General features: G+C 36.2%; 1 protein-coding gene across 4 annotated transcripts in view; it reads left to right on the forward strand.

Moving 5' to 3' along the window:
- The window catches only part of CASK (calcium/calmodulin dependent serine protein kinase), a 204677-nt gene that overhangs the window by 48382 nt on the left and 140995 nt on the right, over positions 1-15300 (forward strand). For all 4 annotated transcript variants that reach the window (XM_065677115.1, XM_065677116.1, XM_065677117.1 and 1 more), the window contains exon 2: positions 8201-8313. In XM_065677115.1, the coding sequence (XP_065533187.1) occupies positions 8201-8313 (113 nt within the window). The remainder of the gene's footprint in view (positions 1-8200; positions 8314-15300) is intronic.

A 15300-nucleotide genomic window follows, 5' to 3' on the forward strand; every position in this document is an offset into this window, starting at 1 on the left:
ATTACTATATTTGCTATGGTTGCAGCTTTTGGACCAACTCTTTTAAGGCTGTGAAGTCTATTACTAGAATATTTATTGAAAGCAGAATTTGCTTACCTGTATGCTGAGGTGGGTAATTAATGTAAGTGGTTGTATTCAGAAAATTAGGTAACATTTATTAAGGATTTATTAAAATTTATTAAGCATGTCCTTTTAGAAGTACCCTTCAACCTGAGTTCTTCCATGAGTCTATGAATAAGATGGTAGAGTTCACAAGGAGAAGGTCAGTGTTAACAGATAATTATGGAATTCTGAAAATTAAGGATGTTGTAGTATGTGTGAACATAAAAATATTTTCTGAATAGCTTGCATGTGAAGAATGTTGGGTTTGACTTGTGCTGAAGTTTTTATTTCATGGTAATGGAATAGAGAATCTAGTTAGTATCTTGTCTCAATGTTCTTTCTTTCCCATCCCTTCAATATCCCAGTCAGTCAACATAAAATGAGTTGTTTACAAACTAAAGATAAATTAAAGATATTTTACATACCAGCATCTGTTTATAGCATATACATGCCTAAGAGATTTGGTAAATACCTCATATAGTAACATGCAGAATGACTGATAAACTCATTCTTGCTTTTTTGCTTGATAAGAATAATCAGGCCACAACTTACTATTTCTGTTGATAGAGTTTATTACAGATCAGGTAAGGATAGCTGGATAGCTTATCCCTCTTGCAGGTTGAAGATAGGAAAGACAGGATAGCAGAAGAGATCTCTTTCTGCGAGTGTTTTGCTTTTATAGTTACAAAAACATGTAAACAAGCTTCTGAGTTATAGGATAAAATCTTAAAATTGAAAGCAAGTATTTTCTCAGTATGTTGCATAAATTCTAAGCATACCCTAAAGCTTTCTTGAGGAGTGTTTCGGTCAGATAAGGCTTTGAGGAGGCCTGAAAACGCGGGTTCTGATAATACTGCAAGGAGGGCAATGCTGCCGGTAGAGCAGTCGGTTGGAAGGGGGACCATGACTGGGTGTCTGGTCCACACTAGCAGCCACTGTTTCTGACTGGAGTTGTGATGAGGTCTACAGTAGAAAGTCTATGAGTGCAAAGGTCACTCCGGATGTCTCATTAGCCCCTATAGTGTACTGCATTGATAAGCATGTTTCCCCATCGTCAGCCCCCATCAAGTATTTCTGTGTTGAATAAATGAAGTTTAAGGATTTTTGTCTAGGACTTTTGACAAGTGTTTTCCCTGATGGTTCTTTAGTTCTTATGCATAAAAGCTTGCTTAAGCCTTTAAAACAGACAGTAGTTGAATATTTTTGAATTGTAACAATAATTTATAAAACATGTTTTATCACTTGGCTAATATTTTAAAATTCTTTAAGTGCTGTTATTTAAAAAATACCTGCTATTTCCAATCTTTTATTCACATTAGTTTCACTGGTTTTAAATGTTTCAAATCTTACCAATTTACTCAGTAGCCATTCTCCAGTTATTTTGTTATTTACAAAATCATTACAAAAGAAAATCTATATTCTACTCAAATATTATGTAAGCACTGTAATTCAGTATTTTCAAAGGTGTGTAAGTTTACTTACGTCATTTAAAATTGATCATGAAGTTGAAGGAAGACTTGTTGGGTTTTTTTCCTACCTTAGAACCACAGTTTCGGTACTCTGTATGTTCTCTTTTCGATTGGATTAATATTAGAAGGTACATACGTCCACACTATATATAATATTCTATACATTAATTATAAATATATACATTAATATAATAATATAACATTTATATCTAGTGTGTGTGTGTGTGTGTGTGTATATATATATATATATATATGGCTGCTTTCTTGTGCTTTGTACTTTGTCAGTTTTGCCCTAAAATTGAGTTAAACATGGACTTGGTTTCCACGATGTGACCTGTTGAAGCATACTTGTGATAGTAATGTTGCTGCCTGGGAACTCAGTTTTGTGACTTGTTCTGGTACATGTGATTTTCTAAAGAAGTATCAGATCTTCTAAAAGTATCAGATTTTCTAAAGAAGTATCAGATCTTCAGACCAAATGTTCTCCTGCGCCACAGTCATAATAATGCAGTATTTAAAATTTTACTTTGAGAATAAAACAGAAAATGTCTACCTAACAATGGTCTGATCTCTTTTTAAATGTGGATGCCCTCTAATCCAATATGCTGATTCACGGAGAGGTTCAGTCACTGTTTTAAGCTGCAGTTCCATGTGCAAATGAGCTGATATAATGACTAATTGCAGGTTTAATTGATCTTGGAAATACTTAATTTTCAAAAGAGGTTCACTTCAATCAAAGGGAAAATTAAAGAACAATTATATATTATAAATGCCATGGGTGAGTGAGGAGATCTATCTCTTTAAAATATGATGTAATTTGCTTTTTTCCCAACAATTTTTATCTCTTTGGATAAAGTTGTTTTGGAAGTATTAAGCACATTAGGACAAAAGCAGTGTTGTCTGCTGCTTAGGTAAGAAGATGCGTAGCCTTTAAATAGGAAAAAAAATAATCTCTGTATATATGTCTTTTCTTATGTGACAGACATTGCATTCATTTATAGTATCTTCATGCAACAAGCTGACATAATCTCTTTAAGGAAATATTGATCTTCCATTTAAAATGTTGAATAAAGGTTACTTTAAGACCTGTATTGCATGTCTGAAGTTCTTAATCACATTTCAGGTTCTTAATTCATTTTCTTAAGGAAAAGGAGAATCAAAGGCCTTTTACTTCTAAATGGAAGGTCGTTTTTAAAGGAGCACTCTGTTCATTGGAGGAGATGTTCAGTGTTCTTAGTTTTACTGACAAAATGTTTGTTTCTTACTTTTTGGGGGGGCTGTTTTTTGTGTGTTTGGTTGTTTATTGTTTGGGGGGTTTTTGGTGGGTTTTTTTTAATTTTGTTTTTGGTTTTATTTTGTTTTAACTTAGTGAAACTGAATTTGAGAGCCAAAATGCATTGGTTTATACTAAGTTAGTCAGAAAATTCTGATTTGTTTGGGAGAGATGTTGAGCAAATTCTTGGTCATCTGACATATGAATTACTTAGAAACTTAAATTTTGGGGTTCTGAGGCATAAACTTCAGAATGTGTCTTTATAGTATACTTTAGTGGGAACTCCATTCAGTTCATTCCAGACATGGGAAGGGAAGAGGCTGTCACTACTGGTTGCAAGTGTTTGTGCTTGTTACAAATCAGCAAGTTATATTTTAATCACAACCAGTTCTCATTCATGCATACCAACATAGAACCATAGAATAGTTAGGGTTGGAAAGGACCTTAAAATCATCAAGTTCCAACTCCCCTGCCATGGGCAGGGACACCTCACACTAAACCGTGTCACCCAAGGCTCTGTCCAAACATAGTTTGGAGTGCAAGACAGGCAAACAAACCAACAAGATTCTACTATAAAAAAAATAAAGTTTGCAAAATATCAGCTTATGGTACTTATCCTTGAAGTCCTAATGACATACACTAAGTAAAATAATTTAAAGTGAAAGAGATTATAAAAAGGGCTTTGATGGTCTCAGATTTTTAGGATTTTATTCTGTAAGTGGTATACTTCTGAAGGAGGGAGTAATATAATTGATTTTCTTCAAGTTGGCATCTAGCTGATATAAAATTAATTGTTCTGTGCTAGACAGTAAAGCTAATCACCAGAAAATAATTTCAATAAAGTTAAGGTTAGATCAGGACCTGCCCTGCTTATTCAAATTTTGGAAGCATGAAAAGAAGTGGCTGTAAGGCACCTCTTCAGCATCCTATCCGCTTTTTTATGGCCTACCTGTAATCAACTACTTCCTTAATAATGTGGTGTTATACTTCTTTTTCCAGTTGCAGTACACAGCCAAAATCAGCTTGCATTTCAACTTCAATTCAAGCAAATACATTTTGCTTTCTGATATACATTGCAGGTGGGACTCGAAGGATTGTAGGTGTTGGAATGTGCTCTACCAGTGTTGACAAAATATTAGTGAAAAAAACATCTGTCCTTACTACTTGCATTTTTTTAACGATTCTCATGTTTTGAGCTATTGTAGACTTCTGTGTGCATGTGAACTGCAGTCAAAGATTTTGAAAGCTTGTGGGAGGCAGGAGGTCTGAAATGAAAGATTTGTGCGGATCAGCAGGAATGTTTGTCAAGGGTAGCACAGAGAGAAACAAAATATAAACCACATGATGTTACAGTTCTAGTTTATATGACTTACAAGGTGAAGCCTTACTATGCAGCTTAACTTGGTTCCTCCGTTTTAATCAATAAAGAAATAATCGGTCTGATCTGTCTATAGCAGTTTTGAAGGTGTGTATCTCGTGCTACAATTGTCCCTTCCCCTGTCTACATTACCTCTGTATTTTAGAGCTGTATAATTTGAGCTGCAGGGTTAGTAAAATGGGCTATAGAAATTGTCATTTAGAGACAATATATGTTTCCCCAGTGGCAGACACAACTGTTGAATAGCTCCTTGTCTTATTAGAGAGATGAAATATTGTAGCCCTTTTCTTCACTGGAAAGAGTGTGATTTTACTGCTGGGACTGAGGGTGGCCTGAAAGACTTCTGTTATTGAACTTCCAAATAAGGTTTGAAACGACTGGGTTAGGAAGCATGGACTTTTGTTTTATGACTCAGATTAGACAGTATCACCATGAGCTATTAAAACTTTGTTTGTAAAATTGCTATGTGTCATTGCAGCTGTGAGGAAAAAGTAAAAATCCTAACTGCAAACCTTTTATTTTAAAGTTCTTTTCTGCTACTTAGCATGTGGAGTCAATGCTGCCTGCTTAATTATTGAGTGCACCTGTCATGAGTGTTTTAAAATCACAGAATGACAGAGTATCTCAAGTTGGAAGGGATCCATAAGGATCCTTTATGGGTCCTCTCTCAATGGGACCATCAAGTCAAACTCCCTTCTTCTCGCAAGACTACCTAAAACTAAACCATATGACTAAAAGCATTATCCAGAGTTTCCTTGAACATTGACAGGGTTGGTGCTGTGACCAACAGACTCCCTGGGGAATCTGTTCCAGTGACTGAATACCCTCTCAGTGAGGGGTAATTATTTTTGTGCTAATAAATATTTTCCTAATAAATATTTCCCTAATGTCCAGCCTGAACCTCTCCTGATGTGGCTTCATTCCATTTGCTCAAGTCCTATCACTGGTCACCAGACTACTTCCCCCTCTACCACCCCACTTGTGGAAGATTTTGGTCAGGTCACCCATCAGCCTTCTCTGCTCCAGGCTGAGCAAACCAAGTGACATCAGCCACTCCTCAGAAGTCTTGTCCTTGGAAAATTCAAGCCTTTATTGTGTAAATCATCGATTTTGAGACTGTCCGTGGCTTTAATATGAGAGACCTTGTTTTGAGAAAGTTGGGAGTCTAAGGCTTGTAAACAGCTGAATCTTCAGGTTATGTTTAAAAATCTTTTCATTTGTATATGAAACTCTAACTTGGTGTATTTTGATAATAAAATCAGTTTATTGTGGGTGTCACTGAATTCTTACTTTCTATGCTTTGAAACACTTTTGATTTACTTAGAGTCTTTGCGTTCCTCAATCTAAGTAGATAAGGCTCTGTTAAAACTATAGCTAAGTTTCAGTATGCCATGAAGGTTGAGACTGTACAGATGTCTCTTGTACCCTCTTTCTCTTATGGAACTGAATAAGATGCTGAAATTTTTTTTGTCCCAGCCTTAATATGCAGGAAGCAGATCACTCAGGTTAGGGTTAGGGTTAATATGAAATGTTAATATATAATGCAAAGAAAAAAGAAGTAATGGTTAAGAGAGAGAGAAGGGAGGGGTGACCACAAGTGTGATCTCTCTTGGAGCTGTGGCTCATATGCTCTTTTTTGATTTATGGTTCCTCCAACTATCTCTGCTTATCTGCTCTAAGTATGTATGCATATTCAGGTGGCTGGACAGGCTGTCCAGCCCAGACTTGAGGAAACTGGGAAATCTAGAAGTAGCTTGGTCAACAACAAAACATAGTCATTTTCATAGAGTTTAAGTGAATGAGTATTCAGGGGTATATGAGTATATCAGGGGTCTACCTATAAGTAAGGATATGGTCTTGAAAGGTATCCCTATATTCTAGTGATCTGTATCCGATTATGTTGGAAGTGTTGTTTAATGTCTTCAGAAAGGCTTTTTGTGGGGAAAAAACAATGAGAATGAAAAGAATCATTCTAATGAAACGCATTTAGTTTCTAGTAATTTATTTCCAAATTACCATAATGTAAATTGTGTTTATACTATTTTAAAGCAATTTTACTTTGACAGATGCTAAAAGAGTAAACAGACTTGGGATAAGAAAGTGACACTAATCTATGTAAAATGGAACTTTCTAATAACTGATTACTTTTTGAAATGTGAACGGGAGTATTACAAGTCAATAGCTGTAGTCTTTCTAGTGCCAAATGAAGTCAGTTGAGCATTTTGCATTTACAGGTGTGAGTTTCTAAGTATTAGACTATTAACTGAACATCTTTTTTAGAATATCTGTGGTAGCTGTTGGTAAAGGGCCAGATACTGAATAACAGTGGAGTGTGGATTCAGAGGGGATTTCAACACATGTTAGGAGCAAGGGAAGAGGAAAAATCCATGTGTTTTCTTGTATAGTTAGTTCTGTTTGAGCACAACAGCATAATTTGCATGTATATAGCTGTGCTAGTAAGTATTTTCCTTGTTTGTGAATGTTTAGACTGTGATTCATTGACTGGTTTTGGTATTCATGTTTTGTGTCAGAAATGATCCAATTTAAAGAAATCTTTGCAAGTCTGTTATTTAAGGAATACAGGAATTGTTTTTTAGCTATGGGAGTACAGGTTTGGTAGTGTGCTGACTTACATAATTGTATCATCTGGTATATAAAGGAAAACCAAAAGCCAGTCATAAAGGTTTGTAAGTGCCCTCAGGGGGACGTTTCTCCCTTTGCAGGGAGTCTTTTATTTCAAGAATTGTGTTGCTTTGTAATCTTATTGCTCAGAAACCTGTAAGCTAACTTCCTGTTCACTGCTTGAATAGACGAATTTGTCTTTTAAGCTATATTTAAGCATTTATTTCACTCAGCAAGGTGAACGTTAACTTAATAAATAAACTTCTAAACAAAGTCTCTTTCCATCCTCAAATTTTCCCTTACATCTTTTTGAGAAGACTGCAGAATGGATTTCTTCAGAACTATCTTGTCAGTCATTAAATAAGTAGCAGTAAAAAAGGCTTGATTTGCTGCAATTTCTGCAGTCTTGAAGCAATCCTATTCTGTTTTCATGGCCTATTAATTCTTTTATGTTTGAAAGTTTGACCATAGTTACCTGATGGTATTGTTTGTTCTTTAGCATTGGATGAAAGTGTCCATATTTTAGGCAAGGCACCAAGAGCTTAAATAATCTTCTAAAGGAAGCTTACAAAAATGTATAGGTGGTCATGGTTTTTAAAAGGCTGACATTGTTCTAACTCGTGTTTTGACAAATGTGATTTCATTCATAATTTATTACTTGAGTGCAGTACTAACACCTGTCTGAACTAATTTTAATAAGTCTTTTTATCTGTAACTCTGTAAGGATTCATAAGTGCCATAGATGAGAGGTTGTAAGTTTTTGTGGAATTTTGAAGTACTGTTATGGAGGCTGTTTATATCCAGTGATGTCAAATGAGCTCAGAATAAACCTAGTTTGTGTAAGACAAATGAAACCAAACAGAATGGCTCAACAATTCTCATTGTTTAGAAGGAATAACCTTTCAGTTGTTTGAAATAGTAATTTCTAAACTTTAGCCTCTTCTTTGGAGATGTTGCTGGGTTTTGGGGTTTTTTCTTCTCTTGTTTGGGTTTGAGTTCCCCCCATCCCCTCCCCTATTTGGATTATGTATCAAATTAAAGTACACCTTTAATAATAATATCAGTGTGCTGCACAAGGTTTCTAAGAGAACAGGGTTTCTAAAGTGTCAGGGTAAGAGAGTATGTCTTTAATATAGGAAAATACAAAACTCATTTAGTGTTCCTTATACTAGTCTGTAGTTAAAATTATTAATTTTACATTTTAATGAGCAGCAAGCATGAGAGGTATAACCTTCCGTGGAACTACTACACTTGGATGTTGGAATCTAAACATTGTCTAGGAGTAATAGAACTGTAGCTCAACACATAAAAGAGAATGGGTTATATATTGCTGTTTTCTGTTTGTGTGTGTTCCAGGGGTCCATTCAGTGTTGTGCGGCGATGTATCAACAGGGAAACAGGGCAGCAGTTTGCTGTAAAGATTGTCGATGTAGCAAAATTTACTTCAAGTCCTGGATTAAGCACAGAAGGTAAGAACAAACTAACAAATTCTAAGCAGACGGATTTTTTTTTTTTTTTGTCAACCTCTTAAATATTTTTGTGCTTTGTAAGATCTTTTCTGGTTATATCCTGTAGAAGCTTTAAAGCAGGATCTTATATTGCTAATTTAACTTAGTTGCATGCATTTCTAATCTTTAGTACTTCCTATGGGTGTTCAGTTGCAATCATAAATATTGGAAATAATAGAAGGTCTATACTAATGCTAAGCCATTGCTATTTCCGTTTGGATTTATTTTTTTTAAGAATGAGAATTTCTGAAAACACAAATTCTGAAACAAAAAAGCATACAAAAGAAATAAAGTAAGAATACATCAGTTTTGTTTTAATTAGTGCAAATTTAGCAAGTAGTTTGCTACAAAATGAGTGAAGACTTGCAATGCAGGTGTATAAAATGATATAAAAAACTATACATTTTTCATGTAGCCAGGATTTTAAAACAATGCTGCAGAGCTGCTACAGTGTAAATAAAAGGCTGGTTTTCTAAGTTGAATATACAACCCATGTGTGCTTAAAGTGCTTCTTTTACACTTTATCAGAAAGAGCATGGTAACTGAATAGCAGTCATTGTGTATTCCATGTCCAGTGTTTTTTTTTCTGGAGATCATATTCTTTCGTGCAATAATGGTTTCTGAGGATTCCATATGTGCCATCCAAGTCATTATGACTTAGTCCCAGGTTCAGCAGCATAAAAGGGCCAATGACTTTTGTTGGTAATTATAGCAAACAGTACCTGGTTTAATTTACAAAGTAACTCACAAGTCTTACTTCAGACTTTAAATCTGATAATGCCATTGCTAGTTTGTTTTTTCTGGACTTCCAGCCAAGTATGAGCAGCGCCTTCTGTAATATTCAGCTTGTGTGCAGCTGCATTAAAGCTTTGGCAGGTTATATCAATACTGCGTTTGGAGTTAGTGCATTTTTACCAAAATGATTTGATATCTCTTAAAGAAGTTCTGTCCGTATTGTAGTCTTTCTTTGAACCTTGTCTAAACTACTGATGCTAGAAACACTTTTCTATCTCTAGTGGAGTATGGCTTTCCTTGCTCCATGAGAGTAATTTTTGGGCCATGAAAGAATTGTTGAGAGGGAAAATAGTAGACAAAAGAGAAAGGACTCATCAGGAGGTAAAGAGAAGGCAATAATAATAATATAGTCACTGAAAAATGGAAGGATAGCCATTGATGGTTTGCATTTGCTGCCTGGGTGTAAAGAAAAGACTTAGGAGTATACTAAGAATTTGGGTTGGGTTTTTTTTTTGAATCCACTTGTGCTATATTGATAGCACTGTAATTCAAGGTAGCATGTCACTGAGTTAACAGATCATAAAACACCTTCTGGGTTTAGAGGTTTTTTGTTTTGGTTGTGGTGATGGATTGTTGTTGAGGTTTTGTTTGGTTGGGATTTTTTAAGGTTTTGAATTGTTAGGCGTTAGATGTGTAATATTAAGACACATAAATGTGTAAATGAATGTGAAGCAAGTTCTTAAATCTGCATAAGAATCTGAACCTGTTTTTCACATACACTTTCCAGCTTGTGTGCTATTTATTTTGTGTTCTTCCTTCTGTTTTCCTCTGTTCTCCGCCCCGCCCCCCCCCCCCCACCAGGTTCTAGTTTGGCTGCGGTTTTGGTGGGGGTTTTTTTGCTTATTTCTGATATGGCATTCCTTAAACACATTGGTAGGGAGCCATGATCATGGAATCATATAGAATCATAGAATAGTTTTTGTTGGAAAGGACCTTAACATCATCCACTTCCAACCTCCCTGAGATGCGCAGGGATGCCTCACCCTGCACCATGTCGCTCAAGGTTCTGTCCAGCCTGGCCTTGAACACTGCCAGGGATGGAGCATTTACCACTTCTTTGGGCAACCTGTTCCAGTGCCTCACCACCCTAACAGTAAAGAACTGCCTTATATCTAACCTGAACTTCTCCTGTTTAAGTTTAAACCCATTACCCCTTGCCCTATCACTACAGACCCTGATTATGGTGGTAATTGCATAAAAGTTACATAACTTACCTGGGAGGAAACTATATTTGTTAATTGTGTTAAAGTGTAAGTTGGAATGGAAAGATTGATTCTTAGGAACATTCTTTACCTCAGTTTTGCGATCTGTTATCTTTGTACAACTTCCCACCTCCATTCTTCCTTTGAGGCACAGGAGTGGGAGAGCAAGGCATTCTGCATGTGAGGTAGCTGATGACAGTTCCTTTCGTTAATTTCACAAATATGTAGAGTGCCGAGTGGTAAAGGGCCCAATATGCCTCCATATTTATGACGAGGTCTTTGTTCTTGAGTGCTTTCATTTAAAAGTGCCTATGTGAGATAACATGTGTTTATGGACAATAACTTCATCTTTGTATTTGTCAGCAGTGTACTCTTGTGGCAAAGGCAGACAACTGCATAGCATACTGTTGCAGAAGTGTAGCCAGAAAGTCAAAGGAAATGATCGTTTTCTCTGTGCATCCCTTGGGAGACCACATCTGGAGCATTGTGTGCAGTCTTGGTTCCCCAGTACAGGAAAAACAATGCTGTACTGGCATGAGTCCAGCAGAGATGGACTGGGAGAAGTGAGTTTGTCTAGCCTTGAGAAGCTAAAGTGAAATTTAGTGCTGTCTTCAACTAAATAGAAGGGTACAGAACAGATGGAGCCAAACTGCATGTATCGGTGCACACTGAAAAGACAAGGACCCATGTGGACAAGTTGCAATATGGAAAATTCCAACTAGAGACAAGAAAAAAAGAAATTACCCTGTGAATGGTAGAACTGCTGCAGGTTGCATAGAGAGACTGTGGATGGAATCCTCAGATGCTCAGAACTGGGCTGCATGAGGCTCTGAATTGCCTTGTATACTTTGACCTGCTTTGGGCAAAAGTATGGAAAAGATAACCTCTGGACGTTCTTTCTCACCTATGTGATTCTGTGGTTATTAGTAGCAACAGTCTACATGTAATCTGTGGGCAATATAGTTTTAATATTGTACAAGGAGAAATTTAGGTGTAACAGTGCTATGCTTAAAAAAGTTGAAACTGTTTGACACAATGTTTCAAGTCAGAAAAGTTAAACTGCCTTTGATACAGTATTTTAATTTAAACCTGGCTTAGATTTAAATTAATGTTTCAATTAACTCTCAACTTCTTTTAAGGTTGGCTGGGAGTGTTTTAAAAGGACTATTTGACAGTCTAAACAATTCATTAAAAAGAAATAAATTATACTGATTTCTCACAATAATGGTATCTGTCTCACCACAGTAACAAAAGCAATCAAGCTTGAAAAATTGATACTTCTCTAAGCTAATCTGTGTTTATCAATTGAAATATCATGGGCATTTGTAAGCCACTAGCTTGCAAGGCAAACTTCTATCTAGTAGAGCATTCTTTCCATAAGACTGCTCAGTACACATAGTGTGTATAGACACTGACATCTCAAGTGATTTTTGTGTCTGTGTGCATGTCTGCAGTAGTTTGATAATGCAGGGGGAGGGGAAAAATAATGCTATGTAACAATGCCTGACAGCTAACAAATTTAATTCAGGCTGAATTCCATTGGATTTAAGTATTAGTATTCATGGTCTTGCATACAGTGTGTCATCAATCTCTGTAGTATTGTAATTCAAGCATATTAATGAAGTATATTGACACCTTGCCACTGTTCACGTGGCTGCATGATCTACTGGATTAGTGGTGGCTATTTTAAATGGTGACGGATTCTCCCACAGTTCACTGTGCTTTCATATCACAGAAAATTAAAAATATACACAAGAAAATGCAAAGCTTTAGTATTTTTAGTACAAAAGATACTGTTTCGCACAGTTCAATTTAGAGGATTATGTTGAGAACACTTGATGCTCTCAGAAACAGGCTTACTCATGAGGTCTGATAAAAATAGTGTAAATAAACACTTTCAAATACAGATCTTTGTTGCTATACTCAGAACTTTTGGTATAGAAAACTGTAAAAAGCATGTTCCTTATTTCTGAATCTGTTACAGCTGACACCATAGTTACCTTTTACTGTCCATTTCTTCTGCTGCTGTCTTCACATCCCATGCAGTTTCCTTTCTATAATTCTCTGTATGGCTTGCATATCTTTCTTTTAGTTGGAGGTTCTAACACCAAATATATCTTAAGTGCAAACATTGTTACTCAGGAAGAGAATGGTGATGGGTTCTTTACTATACTTAGTAAAAGCTAATACACGATATTTGCCTGCTTTTCTTTAATGTCAGATTGCTGTCTTTTAACATGCTGAGTGTTCTTTAAAGCAATTTAAATGGCAGCGCCCTGTGCTTACAACGTCTCCTTGAAGTTGTTTTTCAATATATAATTCATTGTATATTAGATTCAGTTATGCGTAATTCATTTTGATAGAAATGCCCTCACAAAGAAAGTGATTAGAATTACTTCCACAACCTTATGATAGGCTAGACTGTATTTATTAGGTTGATATATGCATCTGTACAGGTTTGTATGCATGCATATCACTGTGAAGCAGAACAGATGAGCTGATAAGGATTGATTCAGGTTTCCTTTAGAACCTCAACTGGTTCTACTGGAAGCTGTAAAGAAAGTGTCTGCAAAATGTTACGGCTGTGTCAAAGAGCAAAACTGTAGCCAAGAAAGAAGCATTTTGAATATAGTTCTTGGACTGTTTCTATCACTGAGACCGGCAGGACAGTCGAATCAAAACCAGAGTTGTTATGGTTCATCCGTTTTAGGAGAAGAATTCCAAAATTAGTTGGGGGGGGGGGGGGCAGGCAAGAGGCGATGGAAATGTGAAAGTTTGCGTTAGTTTGATTTTGGTTTGTTTTGTTGTGTTTTCTTTTCCCACAAAGAGCCCACAGATCTTTTCCCTGACATATTTTTGGGTTGTGAGGTATTTTCTTGCAGTTGAGATCTTACTCTTGTTCTCCTTTCCTGAAATACTTTACCCTTGTTGCTTGTTTGTGGGTTTTGGTTGTTTGGGGTTTTTTGAGGGGAGGGAGGGTTGGTTGTTGTTTTGGTTTTGTGTTTGTTTGGGTTTATTATTATTCTTGTTGTTGTTGTTATTATTTAGACTTGCATTTTTGCAATTGCTTTATCAGTGCTGTTAATTTTAAAAGCTTTGTTTAATTCTAGATAAAGATGCCCGACAGTATCTTAACTTTTGATGTTGGAAGGCTGTGGTGAATAGCATTATTTTTTGCAAAAGTATCTGTGTGTAAATTTCCGTACCTATATCCCTGCTTTTTTCAAATGTTTGAGCAAAAAAATGTAGTGTTAGTGTTGAACCCAAGTCTCCAAGTAAAAGGCATTGCGAATCTGTATGGCATCAGATTTTATGATACTATATTGTATGTAGACTGGATTTTATGAAAGAGCAACTTTTTGCCTTTGATTTGGAAATACCAATTTATATGCAATTTCTAGTAGCTGTGAGTTGTGTGCTGTTCTGTATTTCACAGATGGAAGTTGCCAGAAGTGTGGCATTATTGGGCCTACATCTGAGCTATTGTGTCTAGTTCAGGGCTTCACAGTCTAAGCGATGCTAAAGAACTGGAAGGTCCCAGGAAAGGACTGTCAAAAAGAGTCAGGACCCTAGAGCACATCATGGGCAAAGAAGAAATAGAGGGAGCTGGGTTTATTTAGTCTGGTGAAGAGGAGGCCAAGAGGCTAAGATAACACTAGTCTACAACTATTTGAAAAATTACAAAAATGGCAGAGACAAGCTGTCTTTAATAATGACAGCTATTACAGAAAAGAGTAATGGTCAGAAATTGTTGCTTGTAAGGTTCAGGCTGAACCTGGGGAAAAACCTGTCCACTGGGATGGTGGTGCAGCAAGTACAGGTGGCCCAGAAAGGTCATAGGACCTCTCTTGCTGGAGGTTTTCAGGAATTTGCTTATGAAGGCACAGCTGTCCTGATCTAATGATAACCCCACTTTGAGTCAGAGTCTGATCAGGTGACTGTCAGAGGTCATTTCACACCAGCATTCCTATAATTTAGTAAGAGTATGCGGAAGGCACCATTATAGGTTTACTTTCACTGAAGCAGAAAATACGAGGATATTTCAGAGAATGAAAAACTAGATCAGCTTGACTCTGCTTTTTCCTTTATTATTTTAAACCTATGAGAAATCTGAAAGGATTTAGTGATATTAGTATTGCAGATATAACTGTTATACAGGAGCTTTCTTGAAAATTCATTGAGTATGTACATATTGGTACCGAAGACGTTGAGGCATCTGTTCATAGACTGCAAAAATCAGATGGTATTAGTGACACCTCTGTTGATAAGAAAATACATAAATACGGAATTTTGAAGTGAAAGTGTTTAAAATGTTGATAGCTGCCTGTCATGGAGTTTATGTTGCTGGTCTTTTAAATATCACTACAGTTTCTGTGTATGCTGTACAAATGTTTTGGGGAGAGGGAAGGTGTCAAGGTCATGATGAAAGGGACCTGTACTAGAGTTTGTGCTTATCACCAGAACTTGAAGACTGATGCTTAAAACCATGTCTGATATTTGTCATTTCAAAAGTCTACCTTTTGGGGGAATGCGCCATTTCCAGCATAGTTCTACTTCTTATGCACATGTGTAGAGCTGTTCCTGTTCTGGTACAGGAAATGTTATCTAAGCCTTTCTGAGAGGTTTGCTTGTTTTAACTTAATGAAGGATTTGAGTTTTCTTCTTTTGTTTTCCTGGAAAAGCCATAGGCTGCTCTGGTTATAAATTCAGTTTAACTAATTTCTGTGTATAATTTTCATAAATGTCTGTTCTATAGTTCTGCTATAACTGTCATAAAGTGTTATGAAAATTAAATACTTCTATGCAGAAATAAAACATGAGAGATGAAACCAAGCTTTTTTGCCCAGAAGACATTTCTGTAAGTGTTTGTGCATGTTAACCAGATAATAGATCCAATGAATCACAGGAATGCATGAGAACATAACAAGGATTTCTTTTTCAGGATTCTTTT

Source organism: Lathamus discolor, chromosome 4, assembly GCF_037157495.1.
Source record: "Lathamus discolor isolate bLatDis1 chromosome 4, bLatDis1.hap1, whole genome shotgun sequence".
In the NCBI taxonomy this organism is placed as follows: domain Eukaryota; kingdom Metazoa; phylum Chordata; class Aves; order Psittaciformes; family Psittacidae; genus Lathamus; species Lathamus discolor.